Source organism: Dipodomys merriami, unplaced genomic scaffold, assembly GCF_024711535.1.
Source record: "Dipodomys merriami isolate MVZ:Mamm:240054 unplaced genomic scaffold, mDipMer1.0.p SCAF_2, whole genome shotgun sequence".
In the NCBI taxonomy this organism is placed as follows: Eukaryota; Metazoa; Chordata; class Mammalia; order Rodentia; family Heteromyidae; genus Dipodomys; species Dipodomys merriami.
The window spans coordinates 58,148,080-58,164,945 of record NW_027203381.1 but is presented as its reverse complement, the minus strand read 5'-3'; the positions used below and the strand labels follow the sequence as shown (position 1 = coordinate 58,164,945).

Sequence of the window (16,866 nt, the reverse complement as noted above, 5' to 3'; positions counted from 1 at the left end):
CCTCACTGAAAGCTCCCTCCCCCCAATTTTTTTTTTTTTTTTTGATGAGTCGTGGGGCTTGAACTCTGGGCTTGAACCCTGCGCTCTTCAGCTCAAGGCGAGTGCTCTACCGCTTGAGTCACAGCGCCACTTCCGGTTTTCTGGTGGTTTTTATTGGAGATAAAGAGTCTCACGGTCTTTCCTGCCCCAGCTAGCTTTGAACCTCGATTCTCAGGTCTTAGCCTTCTGAGTAGCTAGGATTACAGGAGCGAGCCGACACCGGGCAAGACTCATTAAATTTTTAACAAAACAAAACTCTTGTAAATTTGGCCTTAACTGTTGAACCACTAGCTTAATCTCCTTCCACACTTTCTCCTAGACAGAAACAAACCAAATGACCCATGGTTTCTGGAAACAAGTATATTTTGTTCCTTCCTGACTTCTCTATTCCCTGAGCCATACCTTACTCTCCTTTCCTCTGTATAAGCTCATCTTCCTCCAGATGTTTCCCCAAAGCCTCACCTCCCCTGATTGACTCTCATCCAGGCTCTTAAGACTCTATTTCAATATCACAGGCCTCCCTGCATTCATATCTAGTATAGTGTTGATCACAAAATATCATAACTGATTGCTTTTCAATTGCTTCATGTTTGTTTTTTGTTGGTCATGGGGCTTGAACTCAGGGCCTGGGCACTGTTTCTGAGCTCTTTTGCTCAAGGCTAACACTACCACTTTGAGACACAGCTCCACTTAGTTTTCTGGTGGTTAATTGGAGATAAGAGTATCACAGATTTCCTGTCCAGGCTAGCTTTGAAGCACAATCCTCCGATCTCAGCCTCCTGAGTAACCAGGATTACAGGCATGAAACATCAGCACCCAGCCTGCTTCATTTTTTTTTTTTTTTTTTGGGTCCGGTCGTGGGGCCTGAACTCTGGTCCTGGGCGCTGTCCCTCAGCTCTTCAGTTCAAGGCTAGTGCTCTACCACTTGAGCCACAGCGCCACTTCCGGCTTTTTTGTTTTTGCTTATGTGGTGCTGAGGAATCGAACCCAGGGCCTCAGGCATGCAAGGCAAGCGCTCTACCACTGAGCCAACTTTCCAACCCCCTGCTTCATGTTTTAATAGGATTTTCCTGTCTCCAGGATTTTCTGTCTCCCTTCAAACTAGAATAATTTCTAAGACACAATGTAACTATTAACAATTGTTGCTGAATAAAATGACTGTGAAAAGAATCACTGTGAAAATTTCCCACTATAAAGCACAATCAACTTGAGATTTTTATTTTAGCTTATAATTTTTTTTTCTTTTTTTTGTTGGTCGTGGGGCTTGAACTCTGGGCCTGAGTGCTGTCCCTCAGCACTTCAGCTCAAGGCGAGCACTCTACCACTTGAGCTACAATGCCACTTCCTAATTTTTTCTCTTTTTTTTGGGGGGGGGGGTCCAGTCGTGGGGCCTGAACTCTGGGCCTGGGCGCTGTCCCTCAGCTCTTCAGCTCAAGCAAGGCTAGTGCTCTACCACTTGAGCCATAGCACCACTTCCGGCTTTTTTCTTTTTTGCTTATGTGGTGCTGAGGAATCAAACCCAGGGCCTCGAGCATGCAAGGCAAGTGCTCTACCACTGAGCCACCTTCCCAGCCCCTCTAATTTTTTCTTTTTGAGGGGAACACTGAGGAACAAATCCAGGACCTCAAACATGCTAAGCATACACTGACCATGAGAAACATCTCCAGTCCTAATTTATCTTAACATAACCTCCACTGGAAATCAGGTAAGGCAATTAATTACCAGATCCTCATTATACATTAAGAGACAGTAGTTGCATTAGATACAATTGACTTGTTAATGTCCAGAGCTTTGACTTTTCATGCATAATGCCCTGTGAGAAGACAAAGACAACAGAAACAGTCCAAATTTGCTGTTTCTCCAACAGAGACACTGAGTTATAATAGACCCTAGAGTCTCTCAGGCTACAGAGATACATTAATATAATGAATATGGAAGGGCATGGGCTTTAGATGGACTTAAGATTCCCATTGAGACCAGGCACCAGTGACTCATGCCTGTAATTCCTAGTCAGGAGGTGGAAATCTGAGGATCAGTTTGAAGCCAGCCTGGCCAGGAAAGTCTGAGACTCTTATCTCCAATTAACCAGCAAAACTCCAAAAGTAGGGGTATGGATCAAGTGGCAGAGCACTAGCCTTGAGTGAAAAAGCTAAGAGACAGTACCAGGCCTTGAGTTCAAGCCCCAATTGTCGGGGTGCCAATTGAGGCCTCTATTATTCAGGTGACTCTGGACAACTTACTGAACCTCTAAACTTGATTTTTTACCAAAACATGGGAACGTACCTACCTCTGAAAGCTGTTGTCAAGTCTCAGAAGCATGAAGAACAGTTACTCTGTCAACATTTCTAGAAAACCTATTTACTGCCAGCCACTGTTCAGAGGTTAAACTCAGTTAAGTGTTGGATAAATGTTAATTTTGATTATCTGGCAGGACCGTATGTTCCCACAGCATTCACGAAGGTTCATACCCTAGACAACAGTCCTATCAGGAATGAACACTGAAGATGGAGAGTGATTCCATTCCAGGAAGGTGACCACTCTTTTTTCCCATTGACTACAGTTACAGAATAGTCACAGTCAAGCTTTCTATCCAGTGTTAAGGACAGGCCAAGACTCAAATATAACAGCCTCCCAATGGGACAGAGGTTGGATCATAAGAGGTAAAGGTACACAGAGTAAATAACGTTAGAAAGGCTGAGGATGCCCATTGTTGGGCATTTCCCAGTCAGGAATGATAGGTGTGAGGGGGGATCCAAAAGCTCTCTGGAAAACTTCGTTTGTTATATTCATCTGCTAGAAAGACCTATTACATTTATTAGTTTCTAAGGTTCTAAGAAAAGGTTCTAAGAAAATGACTAAGGAGGGCTGGGAAGGTGGCTCAGTGGTAGAGCGCTTGCCTTGTAAGCCTGAGGCCCTGGGTTCAATTCCTCAGCACCACATAAGCAAAAAGAAAAAAAGCCGGAAGTGGCGCTGTGGCTCGAATGGTAGAGCGCTAGCCTTGAGCTGAAGAGCTGAGGGACAGCACCTGGGCCCAGAGTTCAAGCCCCACCACCCGACCCCCCCCCCAAAAAAAAAAAAAGAAAAAGAAAATGACTAAGGAAGAGAAGGAAAAGAGATCTGGTTCCTTCCTTGAAGGGCAAAGGGCAGCCTCCCTCTTTGCCTAAGCTCTAGGTTGTTCCAAATAATGCCTTCTCATATCCATTCCACACTCCAGCCTAGCCCCAGGTCATGATACCCCAGAAAGCAGACAACAGACCTTGGGGATAAAGGTCTTTATTCAACAAAGTTATCTCACTCAGTAACAAAAGAAAGGAGGTAACAATTCCCCCAAAGGTCTGGAGTAGTGTCCACCCCTGGCAGCAAGAAATATGGCCTGCTGATAAGTAAGCAGTGGCCCAGAACCCATGTTGGCCACTTAAAGGTCATAGTTTGGGTTCTTCCGAAGAATAACAAAACCTTCCAGAATGGGAGTAACAGGAAGAAATTCCTCAGTGGCCAATTCTGCCCGTTCCCCATGGGCCAACAACACTGGGGTTGTGTGTGTCTGGAATCCTGTGATGGTCTTAGGCTTGCCAGCCTGGCCCACCACATCCACTGCCTGTGGAGTAAGAAAACAGAAATGAAGGGACTCCAGAAGGGAGAGAAGCAGTATCTCCCTTGCACTGACCACATGAGTTCCAGAGTAGCCTCCCCCTATCCAACTGCTCACCTGGCCCACACGAACAGACACTGGCAATGGCCGAAGCTCCTCATCAAACGTAACCAACATTCGGGGCTGCATGGCAGCCACCAGTCCATACAAAACATAGTGTGACTTGCCTAGAATGACTGAAGGAAATACACAGAATAAATGGTTAGACAACAGGGCAGATCAGGCCAGAAACTTGGGAACCCATCTCACCCTTAACCCAGTCATCAGCTAAACACATATTCCTCTCCTCCTGATACCCTACTACTAATTGGAGATGCCACCATCCCCCATTGTTAATAGCCCTCTGACTTGAAAAGTCATCGTTCCCAATCATTTAGAGATAAAACAATCTGAGTTCAAATTTTGCCACTTTTGTTTACAAGCAATGTCATGTTGGACAAGAAACTTAACTGTCTTTTGGGAAGAGCTCAGCCATCACTTAAGATGAGCCACTGGGCTCATCAACCTCTACTCTCTGGGATACATCAAAAGTGTGGCAGATTAAGGAGTTTCATGAGGCCTAAAGAACCAAGAATAACACAGAGCTAATTTGGGATCTTGATCCTAAATGACCAGGGTGACCCTGGTAAGAGTGGGGGAAGGGTACCACAGAAACTCACTGTTTCGAACATCCAGGAAAGAGACAAGCACAGTGAGTAGACCAGCCACAGCCACTTGACTCATAAGCTGTCGATCACTGTGATAGGGGCAGAGGGTAAGTGTACCCTTCCCTAAATGTGTCAGGCCCTAAAAAACAGGGGAAAGTGGTTATAGGGAGTCACAGCTGCTGCTGAGATATCATTTAATCCGGCCAAACAAATCCCACTTGCTCACATCTTCCCTCCCAGACCAAGACTCCACTGTCCTTGTTTCATCACCACACATACTTCCCTTGGCACACACTAAGGAGAAGAGTTTTTTTTTTTTTTTTGGTCGGTCGTGGGGCTTGAACTCTGGGCCTGTGTGCTGTCCCTCAGCTCTTCAGCTCAAGGCAAGCGCTCTACCACTTGAGCCACAGTACCACTTCCGGTTTTCTAGTGGCTTATTGGAGATAAGGGTCTCATAGACTCTCCTGCCCAGGCTGGCTTTGCACTGTGATCCTCAGATCTCAGCCTCCTGAGTAGCTAGGATTACAGGCGTGAGTCACCAGTGCCCAGCTGAGTTCTACTCTTTACCTGTGCCAAGCGCACCATGAAGAGGTTATTGGGGTCCTTGGCATGATATTGGGCTAACTGACGCAGCATTGCAGCCAGACGGGCATTATTAGTACCTGGAAATAGTAAATATTATACAAGATTAAAAAAAGAATAAAAGGACCCAGAATCTTCCTCTAATTTGCTTAATATCTTTTTTTCTGCTTCATACTCACCACTGCCCACCATGCCCATGGCAAAGATGGAGTTATAGGAAACTTCTGGATCAGCATCATGAGAGAATTTGCTTAGAGTATCCAAGATGTTGAGTCGCGGATTTGAAACAGAAATTAGGGCCAATGCTAAAGGTACAGCCCTTCGGAGTGTAGGCTCCCCATATCTCAACTGGTAATAAAACAAAGTAACAATATAGAAGATGTAACAAGTTCAGTGACAGGAATGGGCCAAGTGAAATGGCCTTTGATGTTTATCAATAGCTCAACAAAAAACTACTGCTTCATAAAGAAAACCCATAAGGAAAGTCTTCTCCAAGAAATCATAAGGCCATCAAAATTAGTATATTCCAAGCCTGGTGCCAACAGTCCCCATCTGTAATCCTAGCTACTCAGGAGGCTGAGACCTGGAGAATCACTCCATTTCCAAAATGACTAGCAAAATTCTGGACCAGATGTATGATTCAAGTGGTAGAGATAAGGTTCTGAGGTTCAAACCCCAGTATCAGCAACAAAAACCAAAACAAAACAGAGCAAAAAAACCCCAAAACACCATATAACAATCTTCTCCATGATACTCACCAAATGACCAAAGGTTCTAAGTGCCATCTCTGCACCAATCTCCTCCCCCATAGCAATAAGGGCAATGCCCAGAACAGCCACTCCCTGCAATTGAAGAGGCAACAGAATCCATTAAATTCAAGAAAGCAAAAAGTCACCCCTGACTGAAGGCTCATCCTAAGAAGAAAAGCTATCCTGTGGGGAATACCTTTGCCTTCCACAGACACAACTCAATCTACCTGTTTGTTTTGCCAGTCGTGGAACTTGAACTCAGGGCCTGGGCTCTGTCCCTGAGCCTCTGTGCTCAAAGCAAGCGCTCTACTACTTGAGCCACAGCACTACTGGCCTTTTCTGTTTATGTGGTACTGAAGGGCTTCATGCATGCCAGGCAAGCACTCTAACACTAAGCAACATTCCCTGACATTTTGTTACATAGTAACACTACACCCAAAGGAGCTCTAAAACAAAGACAAAGCCACTGTTCCCCATTCTCTGACATGTTTATCTTTTCTCACAGCCTCCCTGAAATTATAGGGTTTCCTCATAACCTGATGTGCTCCCATGTCAGCAGGGGCTTCCTTCTTGTCCTTGTCCTTCTTTTCCTTTTTCTCTTTGTCTTCTTCCTTTTCCTTGGAATCAAAGTGTTCACTACAAATGTGAAGGAGCTGCTGCACCTTCAGCACATTCCCAGAGCCTATGGCAGAGAAGTAAAGTGAGGAGAAATAGAAATGAAAAGACACCAGGGAAAAGCTTACTGTAGAAACAGGAGAAGGCTAAAGAATCAAAAGCAAAACAAAATCTAAGACGAAAGAGAAAACAACATAAAAAGGGACCAAGAATCACTGGGAAAGCCCAAGAAATTAACAGAGACACAGACCTGCATAGGCACACACATCTACAAGTGTGTTGGCAAAACTGCGGAATGGCTCTGATACAACCTCCAGTGCAGCCAGGATTGCTTCAATGGCCTCACCTTTCCCTACAAAACAGATTCAAGAGATCAGCTTGACACATAAAACCTTCCAATCAAGCTGGGCATTGGTAGCTCATGCTTGTAATCCTATCTATTCAGGATGCTAAGATGCGCAAGTCACTTTCAAAGCCAGCCCAGGCAGAAATGTCTGTGAGACCCTTATCTCCAATTAACCAACAAAAAAGCCAGAAGTGGAGGTATATCTCAGGTGGAAGAGCAGCAGCCTTGAGTAAAAAAGCTAAGCAAGAGCATGAGGCCCTGAGTTCAAGCCCCAGTAACAGCACAAGTATATGCATACATACATAAATACATACATACATTTATATACACACATACATAACCACACACAGTAGGGATTTACTGTATCCAACTACCCAACGACTGTTAGCTTTTTGATCCAATAGATATCCCCTCACCCAGATGGTTGAGGCCTAGGCCAAGAGGAAGCCAACGAGCATAGGTGTCCTTCAGTTCAGTCTCAGACTTCTCCATAATGGTCTGAAGGATAGTGGAAGTGACATCTCCATTGCAGGATCCCACTGCTATCATTCCACAGGCTAGAGCTGTCACACCTGCCACCTACAAAAGTCAGTATTACATACAGTAAGATACTAAAATAATTCCTTTTTCTATCTTGATTCCTACACATAGTCCATTGTAAGATAGCCACAGTGCCACTTCTGGTTTTAATTGGAGATAAGAGTCTCACAAGGACTTTTCTGCCCAGGTTGGCTTTGAACTGCAATCCTCAGATCCCAGCCTCCTGAGTAGCTAGGATTACAGGTGTGAGCCACCAGCATAGTCACTTTTTGGTAGATCAAAATAACAAAAGGAGCAACCATTCACTAAGTACTTACTATATGCCAGTCCTATAGTAACTGTTTTGCAAACTCTTTAACATTTGAGCTTTATAGCAACTTCACAAAATAGGTCTTACTACTATTCCTTTGATGCATGAAAAAAGGAGGCCTAAAGAGACTGAGTTACTTGTCAAGGATCACATTGCTTGTAAGCAGAAATGTCAAGATTTAAGCTCAGAAATCTAAAACCTCTGCTTTTAGCTACTGTATTATTCATCTACCACTAAAATGACAAGAAAATTTAAGGTTGATCGATGGTTAAAACTTAGTGAGAGGGGCTGGGAAGTTGGCTCAGTGGTAGAGCACATGCCTTGCATGCATGAGGCCCTGGGTTCGACTCCTCAGCACCACATAAGCAAAAAGAAAAAAGCCGGAAGTGGCTCTGTGGCTCAAGTGGCAGAGCGCTAGCCTTGAGGTAAAGAGCTGAGGGACAGCGCCCAGGCCCAGAGTTCAGGCCCCACGACCAGACCCCCCCCCCAAAAAAAAGAAAAACAGTGAGAATCATGGTTATAGTTTAGATCTATAATGTCCCACAAAGGCCATGTCTTAAAAGATCCCCAGAATGATGGTATTTATTAGGAAGTTTAACTAAGAGATGGGACCCAGCAGGAGATCTTTATGTTAGTGGGGACTGCCCTAGAAAGGGATATTAGAACTTCAGCCCCTTCCTTACATTGTTTCCTGACTTGTGAGTGGTTTTGTTCAGCCACATACAGATGTGCTATCACCCAAAGCAACAGGTCTACATAACCATGAACTGGAAGCTTCAAAACTTTTTCTAAGTTGATTATCTGAGTTATTTTGTTATAGTGACAGATAGCTGACTAATATAAGCATCAGCATTAAACTGCCTAAGTTTCTCCTCCTTCTGGTTTAAGCAGTTCAGAGATCCCAAGGACTAGAACTCAATACTAAAATGTTAACTTTAGCCTCAATTGCACCTGAAATGGCAAGGTGACCCTTGCCCCAACACACGTCCTTCTTTTCCACTAGACGTCACACAGTGACTCATAGTACCTTTCTTACCCACTGTAAATCATCAACAGCTTCTACTCACCTCCATGCTTGACTTTGAATCTCCCATCACAGGCAGTAGCAGTGTTAGAACATCTTCACGATTTGAACCAGCATAGGCTAAGCCGAGCCTGCAAAAGTCAGGAACAGTCAGTCCCCAACACATACCCAAGAATGGAAAAAACAAAAACAGAAAGAGGACTAGGTACTCATCACTACAGCAAACATTTCTCATTAACCAAATACTCAGTGGCATGCAAGTGGCAGTCTTTGACAATAATGTGAAAAATGCTTCAGTTCCTGTTCTCTAGAGCTTATGGGCTAAGCATTACCAAAGGAGAAGAGAATATCTTACCCAAAGATGGAACCAAGTCTCATGGTGTTGCTGTTATGAAGAACATAGTCTGAGAGCAGTGCCAGGGCAGGGTCACACTCATTCCGGACCCCAGAGTTCACAATACCACAGGCAAGGAGCGCTCCTGACTGAAAGACCAAGTAGACTCTTTACTTACACTACTCTGCCTTCAACATAAAGGATACTTACTCACATAAACCTCATTAAAGCACTTGCCTTAACTAAAGTAAAAAACTAGATATGCCTCATCAGTGACAGAGAAGTACTACAGGTCACCAGAACACAGGAAGAGGGGAGTTACCAATGGGTAGTAAACTGTGCCCAAACCAACCTTGATATAATCCTCAGAGGAGTACAGATACTTGTCGATCTGAGTGAGGCCACCATCCACATCCCACAGCAGAATCATGCCGAGGGATGCAGCAGCACTCAGCATTCCTGTACCAAGGAAGAATCAATCTGTTAAGCTTTAAAAGGGCCTTCACCCTGTGGAAATTATCTAAAGGGCTCCCCCAAGAAACTGTACTGTGACCCCTTATAAATAATAAAACTCTACAACAAAAAGGGGAACCAAAGATAGCATAAAAGTAGTAGCAGAATTATACCATGGTCTTTGTTCTTGTAAAGCCATTTGTTGCCATCATCAGTCAGCAGTTTGTCCTGGCCAAAGGCTGCATTCACAAAGCCATTGACAAAAGAGGAGGCCAAGTTCATGCGGGCAGAATCCACCTGAGAGCCACTTCCTCCAAACCCTGAACAGGTAAAGAGAAGGAAAAAAAGGTTTGAGAGTAAGCTGGGTGCCAGAAGCTCATGCCTATAATCCTAGCTACTCAGGAGGCTGAGATCTGAGGATCACCATTCAAAGCCAGCGTAGGCAGACAAGTCCATGAGACTCTTATCTCCAATCTCCAATAAACTACTCAAAAAAGCCAGAAGTGGCATTGTGGCTCAAGTGGTAGAGCACTGGCATTAAGCAAAAGAAGCTCAGGGGGACTGGGAAGGTGGCTTAGTGGTAGAGCGCTTGCCTTGCATGCCTGAAGCCCTGGGTTCAATTCCTCAGCACCACATAAGCAAAAAGAAAAAAGCAGGAAGTAGTGCTGTGGCTCAAGTGGTAGAGCCCAAGACCGGACCCCCCCCCAAAAAAAGGGGAGCTCAGGGACAGTGCCCAGGCCCAGAGTTCAAACTCCAGGATTGGCAAAAAAAAAAAAAAAAAAAAGGTTTAGAGTAGAACAAGAAAGGAACACAGCAAGGAGCTAGAGGCTCACATTTGTCATCCTAATTACTCAGGAGGTTGAGATCTGAGGACAGTGGTTCAAAGCTAGTCTGAGCAGTCAAGTCTAAAACTTTTTTTGTCGGTCATGGCCTGAACTCTGGGCCTGGGTGCTGGCTGTCCCTTGGCTCTTCAGCTCAGGGCTAGCACCCTACCACTTGAGCTACAATGCCACTTCCAGTTTTTTCTGCTTATGTGGTACTGAGGAATGGAACCCAGGACCTCATGTATGCAAGGCAAGCACTCTACCACTGAGCCACCTTCCCAGCCCCAAGTCTAGAACTCTTATCTCCAATAAACTACCAAAAGGCTAGAAGTGAAGTTGTGGCTCAAGTGGTAGAGTACCTGCCCTGAGTGAAAAAGCTCAGGGACAGTGCCCAAGTCCTGAGTTCAAGCTCCAAGAGTGGCATTTAAAAAAAAAAGAAAAAGGAAAAGCTGGGCGCTGGTGGCTCACACCTGTAATCCTAGCTACCCAGGAGGCTGAGATCTGAGGATCGCGGTTCAAAGCCAGCCCGGGCAGGAGAGACCGTGAGACTCCTATCTCCAATAAACCATCAGAAAACCGGAAGTGGCGCTGTTGCTCAAGTGGTAGAGCGCTCGCCTTGAGCTGAAGAGCTGAGGGACAGCGCCCAGGCCCAGAGTTCAAGCCCCACAACCGACCAAAAAAAAAAAAGAAAAAAAAAGAAAAAGGAACACAACAAAGTAACTAGTCTCTGGTTCTGAATGGCTCCTTAACATCTTCTATCTCTACCCCAAAAAGTGGCCTACAAAAAAAGTTTACTCACTGTACAATTAATGCTTACTAATTTCAAAAAATAATTTAAGAAGCCAGGTGCTAGTGACTCATGCCTGTAATCCTAGCTACTCAGGAGACTGAGATCTGAGGATCGAGGTTCAAAGCCAACTCAGGCAGGAATGTCTGTGAGACTCTTATCTCCAACTTATCACCAGAAAACTGGAAGTGGCATTGTGGCTCAAGTGGTAGAGCACTTACCTTGAGCTGAAGAGCTCAGGGACAGTGCCTAGGCCCAGAGTTCAAGACCCACAACAGCAACAAAAAAAAAAAGGGAGAAAATTCATGGGAATTCTAAGCTCTTAAGGATAAGCTGCTTAGAAAAGCTATTATTTCTAATACAAGGGAACAATTAGTCCTCCAACCCCCACATACATGGTTACTCACTGTTATTCTCTAGGTGGGTTTTGTAGATGTCATCAGGCACCTTGGGCTCCATGATATCCAGCTGAAGAGAAGCCAGAGTGTCACAACTGTTCTCACAGTATTCCCCAAGCTATCCCTTCTGCTATCCCACTGAATGGCAATTCTAACTAGGAAGTATATTGAGAGATATCAGGGAGGAAAAATGACAGGTAGAATTACAACCAAAAGCTTTGAAAGAAAAGGGCAAAGCATCTCACCTCCCGGGCTAAGGCCAAGAAGTTGCTGTTAAGCTGTACATTGGACATGATCTCTGTCAGGTCCTCATACTCCTCTACATCTTCACTGAGCTCCAGGAACACTCCATGCCGCCCTAACATAAATGCCATCTGCTTCTGGACCACCCTGTGAGAGAAAGACAGCAGGCTTACTTATTCTCATCCAGTAAGGACACAAGAGAGCCCCCTAGGCGCCAACCAAAATATACACACAGGTCCTAGTTATTCATGAAAATAACCCACGCATGAGTGTATCTCATCCTTTCCCACCTTCTTCCTTACTTACACATCCTTACAGGAGGTGAAGATGTCTTCTACCAATTCCATGTCATTGAGCATCAGAGCCAACCTCAGAGCTTCAGGGAAACGACTAAACTTTCGAAATACACCCAAGGCACATCGTAGCAGGGCAGAATTCTCAGGCTCTGGCACGTAGTTCACACAACTAAAAATGTAAAGATAATTTTTTTTTTGGGGGGGGGTGGGGGTCTGGTCATGGGGCCTGAACTCTGGGCCTGGGCGCTGTCCCTCAGCTCTTCAGCTTAAGGCTAGCGCTCTACCACTTGAGCCACAGAGCCACTTCCAGCTTTTTTCTTTTTGCTTATGTGGTGCTGAGGAATCGAACCCAGGGCCTCATGCATGCAAGGCAAGCACTCTACCACTGAGCCACCTTCCCAGCCCCTGTAAAGATAATTTTAAAAATTCACTATGTCCCAGAAATGCATTTACCTTTTTAAATTCACCTACCCAAAATACTGAATGCCTACTATATACCAAGTATTGGAAATGCTATGACTACTAAGGAAAAATAAAGTCTTTCCTCAGTAGTAATTCTACATCCCAAAAGAAATTAATGGGCATCAATCAATTAACTATAGTCTAATGTAATCCTTAATGCAGATTCTCTGGGAGAATAAAGAACATACAAACAAAATTGAAGAGCTAAGGAGGGCAAGCTGGCCACCCACTCTACATGCTCCCTTACCTGGTAAGATAGAGGCAGACCTTGGCATATGCATTCTCATCAATATCCTTCTCCAGCATATCCACCTGCTCAATTTCCATGAGCAGGTCACAGGCCTCATGTTCTGCATTGTGGGCCATATTATAAGGGACAATCTCCTTCACCAAGGTAAGCAGTGGCTCCCGTTGTGCTTTTTCTGCCTCATCCAGTTCCTGCCATTCTTTAGCCACTTCTCCTGCCAGATGTCTATGGATAGATACAACTATTAAGGAAAGGACCACAGCTTTAGAAGAACAGTTTCCTATACGTCAAAGAATTCTGTGTCTAGGAAATACAGCACAATGATACTCTAAGTCAGTATTCCAAGACAGAGTTCAGACTTATGCTTTAGAATCTCCTTCAGATTGCCAAGAAAAAAGTTCTTACCTGACATACTCATGACCCCATGATGCTAATTCTTCTTGGGAGCCCACTAGCCGATACTTGAGGCACTCACGCTCCCCACTCATGGTCATGGCCAAAACAGAGATGATGTCAGCAGCAAAACGCTATAAACAAACCAGTCCTTTGAAGTCAAACCCAGTAGTCCTTGGTAAGGAAAGTGTGACATTATGGAGTCAAGATTACTGTCCCCCAAATTAGCTACTCACTATATACCAGTTTTTTCCTCACTTCCTATGCTGAATCTCACAATAACCCTAAAGATGATGCTTCTATCCCCCCCAACCCTTTTTGTTAATCATGGGGCTTAAACTCAGGTGCTATCCCTGAGCTCTTTTGCTCAAAGCTAGCACTCTAACACTTTGGGCCACCAAGCCACTTCTGGTTTTCTGGTGATTAGAGATAAGAGTCTCAGACTTTCCAGCCCTGGGCTGGCTTTAAATCTCCATCCTCAGATCTCAGCTTCCTTATAAGCTAGGATTACAGGCATGAGCCCAGCTCCATCTCCCTTTTAAACTAATATAGCTAAAGGGTTTTAATAAACAAGGGGGAATACAATGAAAGATGGAAACTCTGTATTTTATTATTTTTAAGAGATAGGATTACTACATTTCCCAGGTTGGCCCTGTTTCACAGGCTCAAAAGATCTGACAATCTCAGCCTCCTGAATAGCTGGGTTTAGGGGTATGACACCACACCCTACATGAGTTTTGATTTCAGTAATAGCTTACAAAAAGATTTTAATCAAAATAGACCAATAACCAAGAAAACTCTGTAGTAACTACCAAGTAACTACTGTAGGGGATTATGTTAAGAGGTCAAGGACAAAAGCAAGGTCATGAAGGAGGCTGCTATTATAACCCAGGGCCAACTGAAGATTCTAGATCAATGTCCTATCAACAGGAAGAGAAGGAGTTGAACTGGAGTACAGTTTAGAGATTAAAGAACAAAATGTACATAGGGAAAAAGAACATTTAAAAAAAAGGTTAAATGTAAGTCATAAATAGATCATGCTAAAGAAATCCCAAGGTCAAACAGAAATGACAGAAATATCTTGGAAGGAATTGATCAACTTTCAGTTCTTTGGGAGATATTATAACTGTGACAAACTCATTAGACCTCCAGGACTCACCATGAGCCTCACAGTTTAGGTGAAGAATTCCTCAACTAGACCTCAACCAATCTTAGAAACAATTTTACCTTATTTTCCCCAGGAGCCATGTTCTCATAGATTTCCTTCAGTTTGCCATAGTGTGGACGTAGAAATTTGAGAGGTTTGGGCACTGAAGTCATGGAAGTTGTAGAAGAACGAATCTGCCTTCGCAGTTCCTCCAGGGCTGGCCGGTACAGCGATGTATCCTTCTCCTGATTAAAGATATTAGAGCTCAGACAAAAAGAACTCATACTCCTCCAAGCTATACCACAGTTATTTCATCAACACTCCCCAAGGGAAATATAACTGTATGTGATTCCTTTGTGATTCCCCCAATTCCCTGCACCTTGCTTAGCACAAATATTCCCAATTCAAAAAATCCTTTGTAACCTCCAAAACATCCTGGGACCCTAAAACACAGTCTACTTCACATAGGAGTTGTTACCTCAAAACAATAAAGCAAAGAAGTGGGAAGATCCTTATAGGTGCCAGCTTATGTTAGCATCCTGACTCACCCCGAGTCGTTCCACGAGCATCTCCAACTCATCCTGAAGTTGTTTGTCCTCCTCGGACTGGAAGGTTGAGGGAAGAAGCTCGTCAAGATTAGGAATCCCAAGCGCATCCTTCTCCCACTCACCTTGGAGCAGGTGGAGGGAGCGCTTGCCTCTTTAGGAAGGTGGGGGGGGGGCAGATGGACAAGGGAAAAGGTGGTAGGAATGGGAAGCCCCGTTGGAAAGGCGGACTGGCGTCTGAGCCAGGCTCCCCTTGAACGCTGTTTTAGGAAATGAGGCTGGCAATGACCCGGCGGAGTCCACCTCAGGACGTGGTGGTGAGACTTGGTGGGGACCACGCAGGTGTGACAGCGCGGAATGGAGAGTGAGGGCTAGGAAGGCAGGGTGCGGGGCCCCGGGCAGCCCCAGGCTCTTTCCCTCGGGTGCGGTGGGGCCGTTGGGAGTCGGGCCCGCGGCCTGCCGGGCCACCGTGACTCAGCCCTCGGCCTCCTCAGCCGGCTCCCAAGGGATGCGCCTCACCAGTTCCTGTTCTTTGTCCTTGTCCCCGGCATCCCGCCGCTCCTTGCCGCCTGACTTCTCGTCCGCGCCGCCGGGGGCCGTCGCTGGGGGCAGCTGGGGCTGCAGAGGTGCCTTGTCCCGGCCACCCTCCTCCATCTCCACTGCTACTGCCGGCCCGCTGCGCGCGCACCCGGCTCGCACCACCCCTTTTCCCAGACGGCTTCGCGTTTCGACAGTGGCGCCCCTCCTCCTCCAGGCCCCGCCCACGGCCGGAAACGCTGAGGCGAGCTCTGACACTCTGGCCCTTCTGCCCAGGCCGGGCGCACCCCGCCCTCGAAGGCCCGACCGAAACTACGATTCCCAGCGTCCTGCGCGCGCCGGCGTCGCCCAGACTCGGCTACACCGGAAGTGCAATGTCGGGTTGGGTTGGGCTGGTCGCTGTCGGAGGTGAAGGGGCTGAGAACTGGGAGGCAGAAAAAAATCTCTCCTCGCTCGTAAGTTCCCTTGCAGCAGTGTAGATGAAACCCACACTAACGTTACAGTTGGCTGCGTGATGCCACAACGTTAAATCCTGGACGCTGGAGTGTGGTCACCTCGGAACTGTTCCCTCCCGGGGAAGAACACTGTCGGTATTAACGGAAGAACGTGGCTGTCACGTTAAACCTTTCTGCTTGTTGGATGGAGTAGAAGTCGATACATTAAGCCCTTTGCTTCAAATACTGAAGCCAAAAGCAGGACAAGATAACGTCATTTGCTCTCGGCCTGTTTTCCTGACCCAGTGATGACTTAAAAAGGGAAATGATTGTATGTCAACAGTGTGTGTGCGCAGGTAGAAGGTGAGCACAGAGGAAGTAATTCTTGACTTTTTTCCACCTGTAGACACACTCAGTATTTGGCCGAATGTCTTTTATGGGCTCTAACACATTTTTAAAAATGCAGAAAGTGTTCTTTTAAAAATCTAGCATTGTATTTGCATTCTAATTCCATTGCCAATGACTCCACTGTCTGATGATAAAGGTTAGACAATCCACTTGTTATAGTCATTTCACCTCTACAATATCCTTTAGTTATCTGTAGAGGGACTTCCCCAGTATCTCTCCTTTTCCATGACTGCCTTCTCTGGGTCTTAGATTTTTGTCTTAGATGTTATCCCTCCCAGTACCTTGCAGAAAATGGGGGTACTTGTAACATTGAGCACAGCCAGATAGCTAGTAATGACTCCAGATGAATAATATGGCAAGAGTTACTGGACTATGTTTCAACTTTGTTGTAGATTTAAAATGTTTCAAAATAATATGGTTGAAGAATTTTATGTGTATGAATGAAAAAAGAACAATGAAACCTGTTTTAATTGATTTAAGAAGTGAGAGCAGGACAGTTAGTGAGTTTGATTTGGATACATTGTATGCATTTATGGACCTGTTAAAATGAAATCCTCTATACAACTAATAGATGCTAATAAATCACAAAGTTAAAAAAATGGGTACATGCTGGTATATGTGGCTCGTGCCTGTAATACTAGCTACTCCAGAAGCTGAGAACTGAGGATTGAGGTTCAAAGCCTGCCCAGTCAGGAAAGCCCTTGAGACTCATTTCCAATTAACCAGCAAAAAGCTGAAAGTAAAGCTGTGGCTCAAGTGGTAGAGTACTAGTCTTGAGCAAAAGTGAACAGCATACAGACCCAGAGTTCAAGCCTAGGATAAATATTAAAAATTTTGAAAATGTCAAATGTTTC

General features: G+C 45.2%; 1 protein-coding gene across 1 annotated transcript; it reads right to left on the bottom strand.

Moving 5' to 3' along the window:
- Nucleotides 1-3,296: 3,296 nt before the first annotated feature.
- Nucleotides 3,297-15,353, bottom strand: Psmd2 (proteasome 26S subunit ubiquitin receptor, non-ATPase 2). Its single transcript, XM_070029721.1, has 21 exons — nucleotides 15,153-15,353; nucleotides 14,637-14,693; nucleotides 14,169-14,333; nucleotides 12,954-13,075; nucleotides 12,549-12,773; nucleotides 11,850-12,008; nucleotides 11,546-11,690; nucleotides 11,310-11,370; nucleotides 9,465-9,611; nucleotides 9,191-9,297; nucleotides 8,860-8,987; nucleotides 8,548-8,635; nucleotides 7,047-7,209; nucleotides 6,535-6,636; nucleotides 6,206-6,351; nucleotides 5,679-5,762; nucleotides 5,100-5,268; nucleotides 4,906-5,000; nucleotides 4,351-4,477; nucleotides 3,749-3,867; nucleotides 3,297-3,637 (listed from the first exon to the last, which is right to left on the bottom strand). Exons 1-21 carry the CDS (start codon nucleotides 15,285-15,287, stop codon nucleotides 3,455-3,457), a joined length of 2,727 nt encoding a protein of 908 aa, XP_069885822.1. The 5' UTR covers nucleotides 15,288-15,353; the 3' UTR covers nucleotides 3,297-3,454.
- Between the last annotated feature and the right edge of the window lie 1,513 nt (nucleotides 15,354-16,866).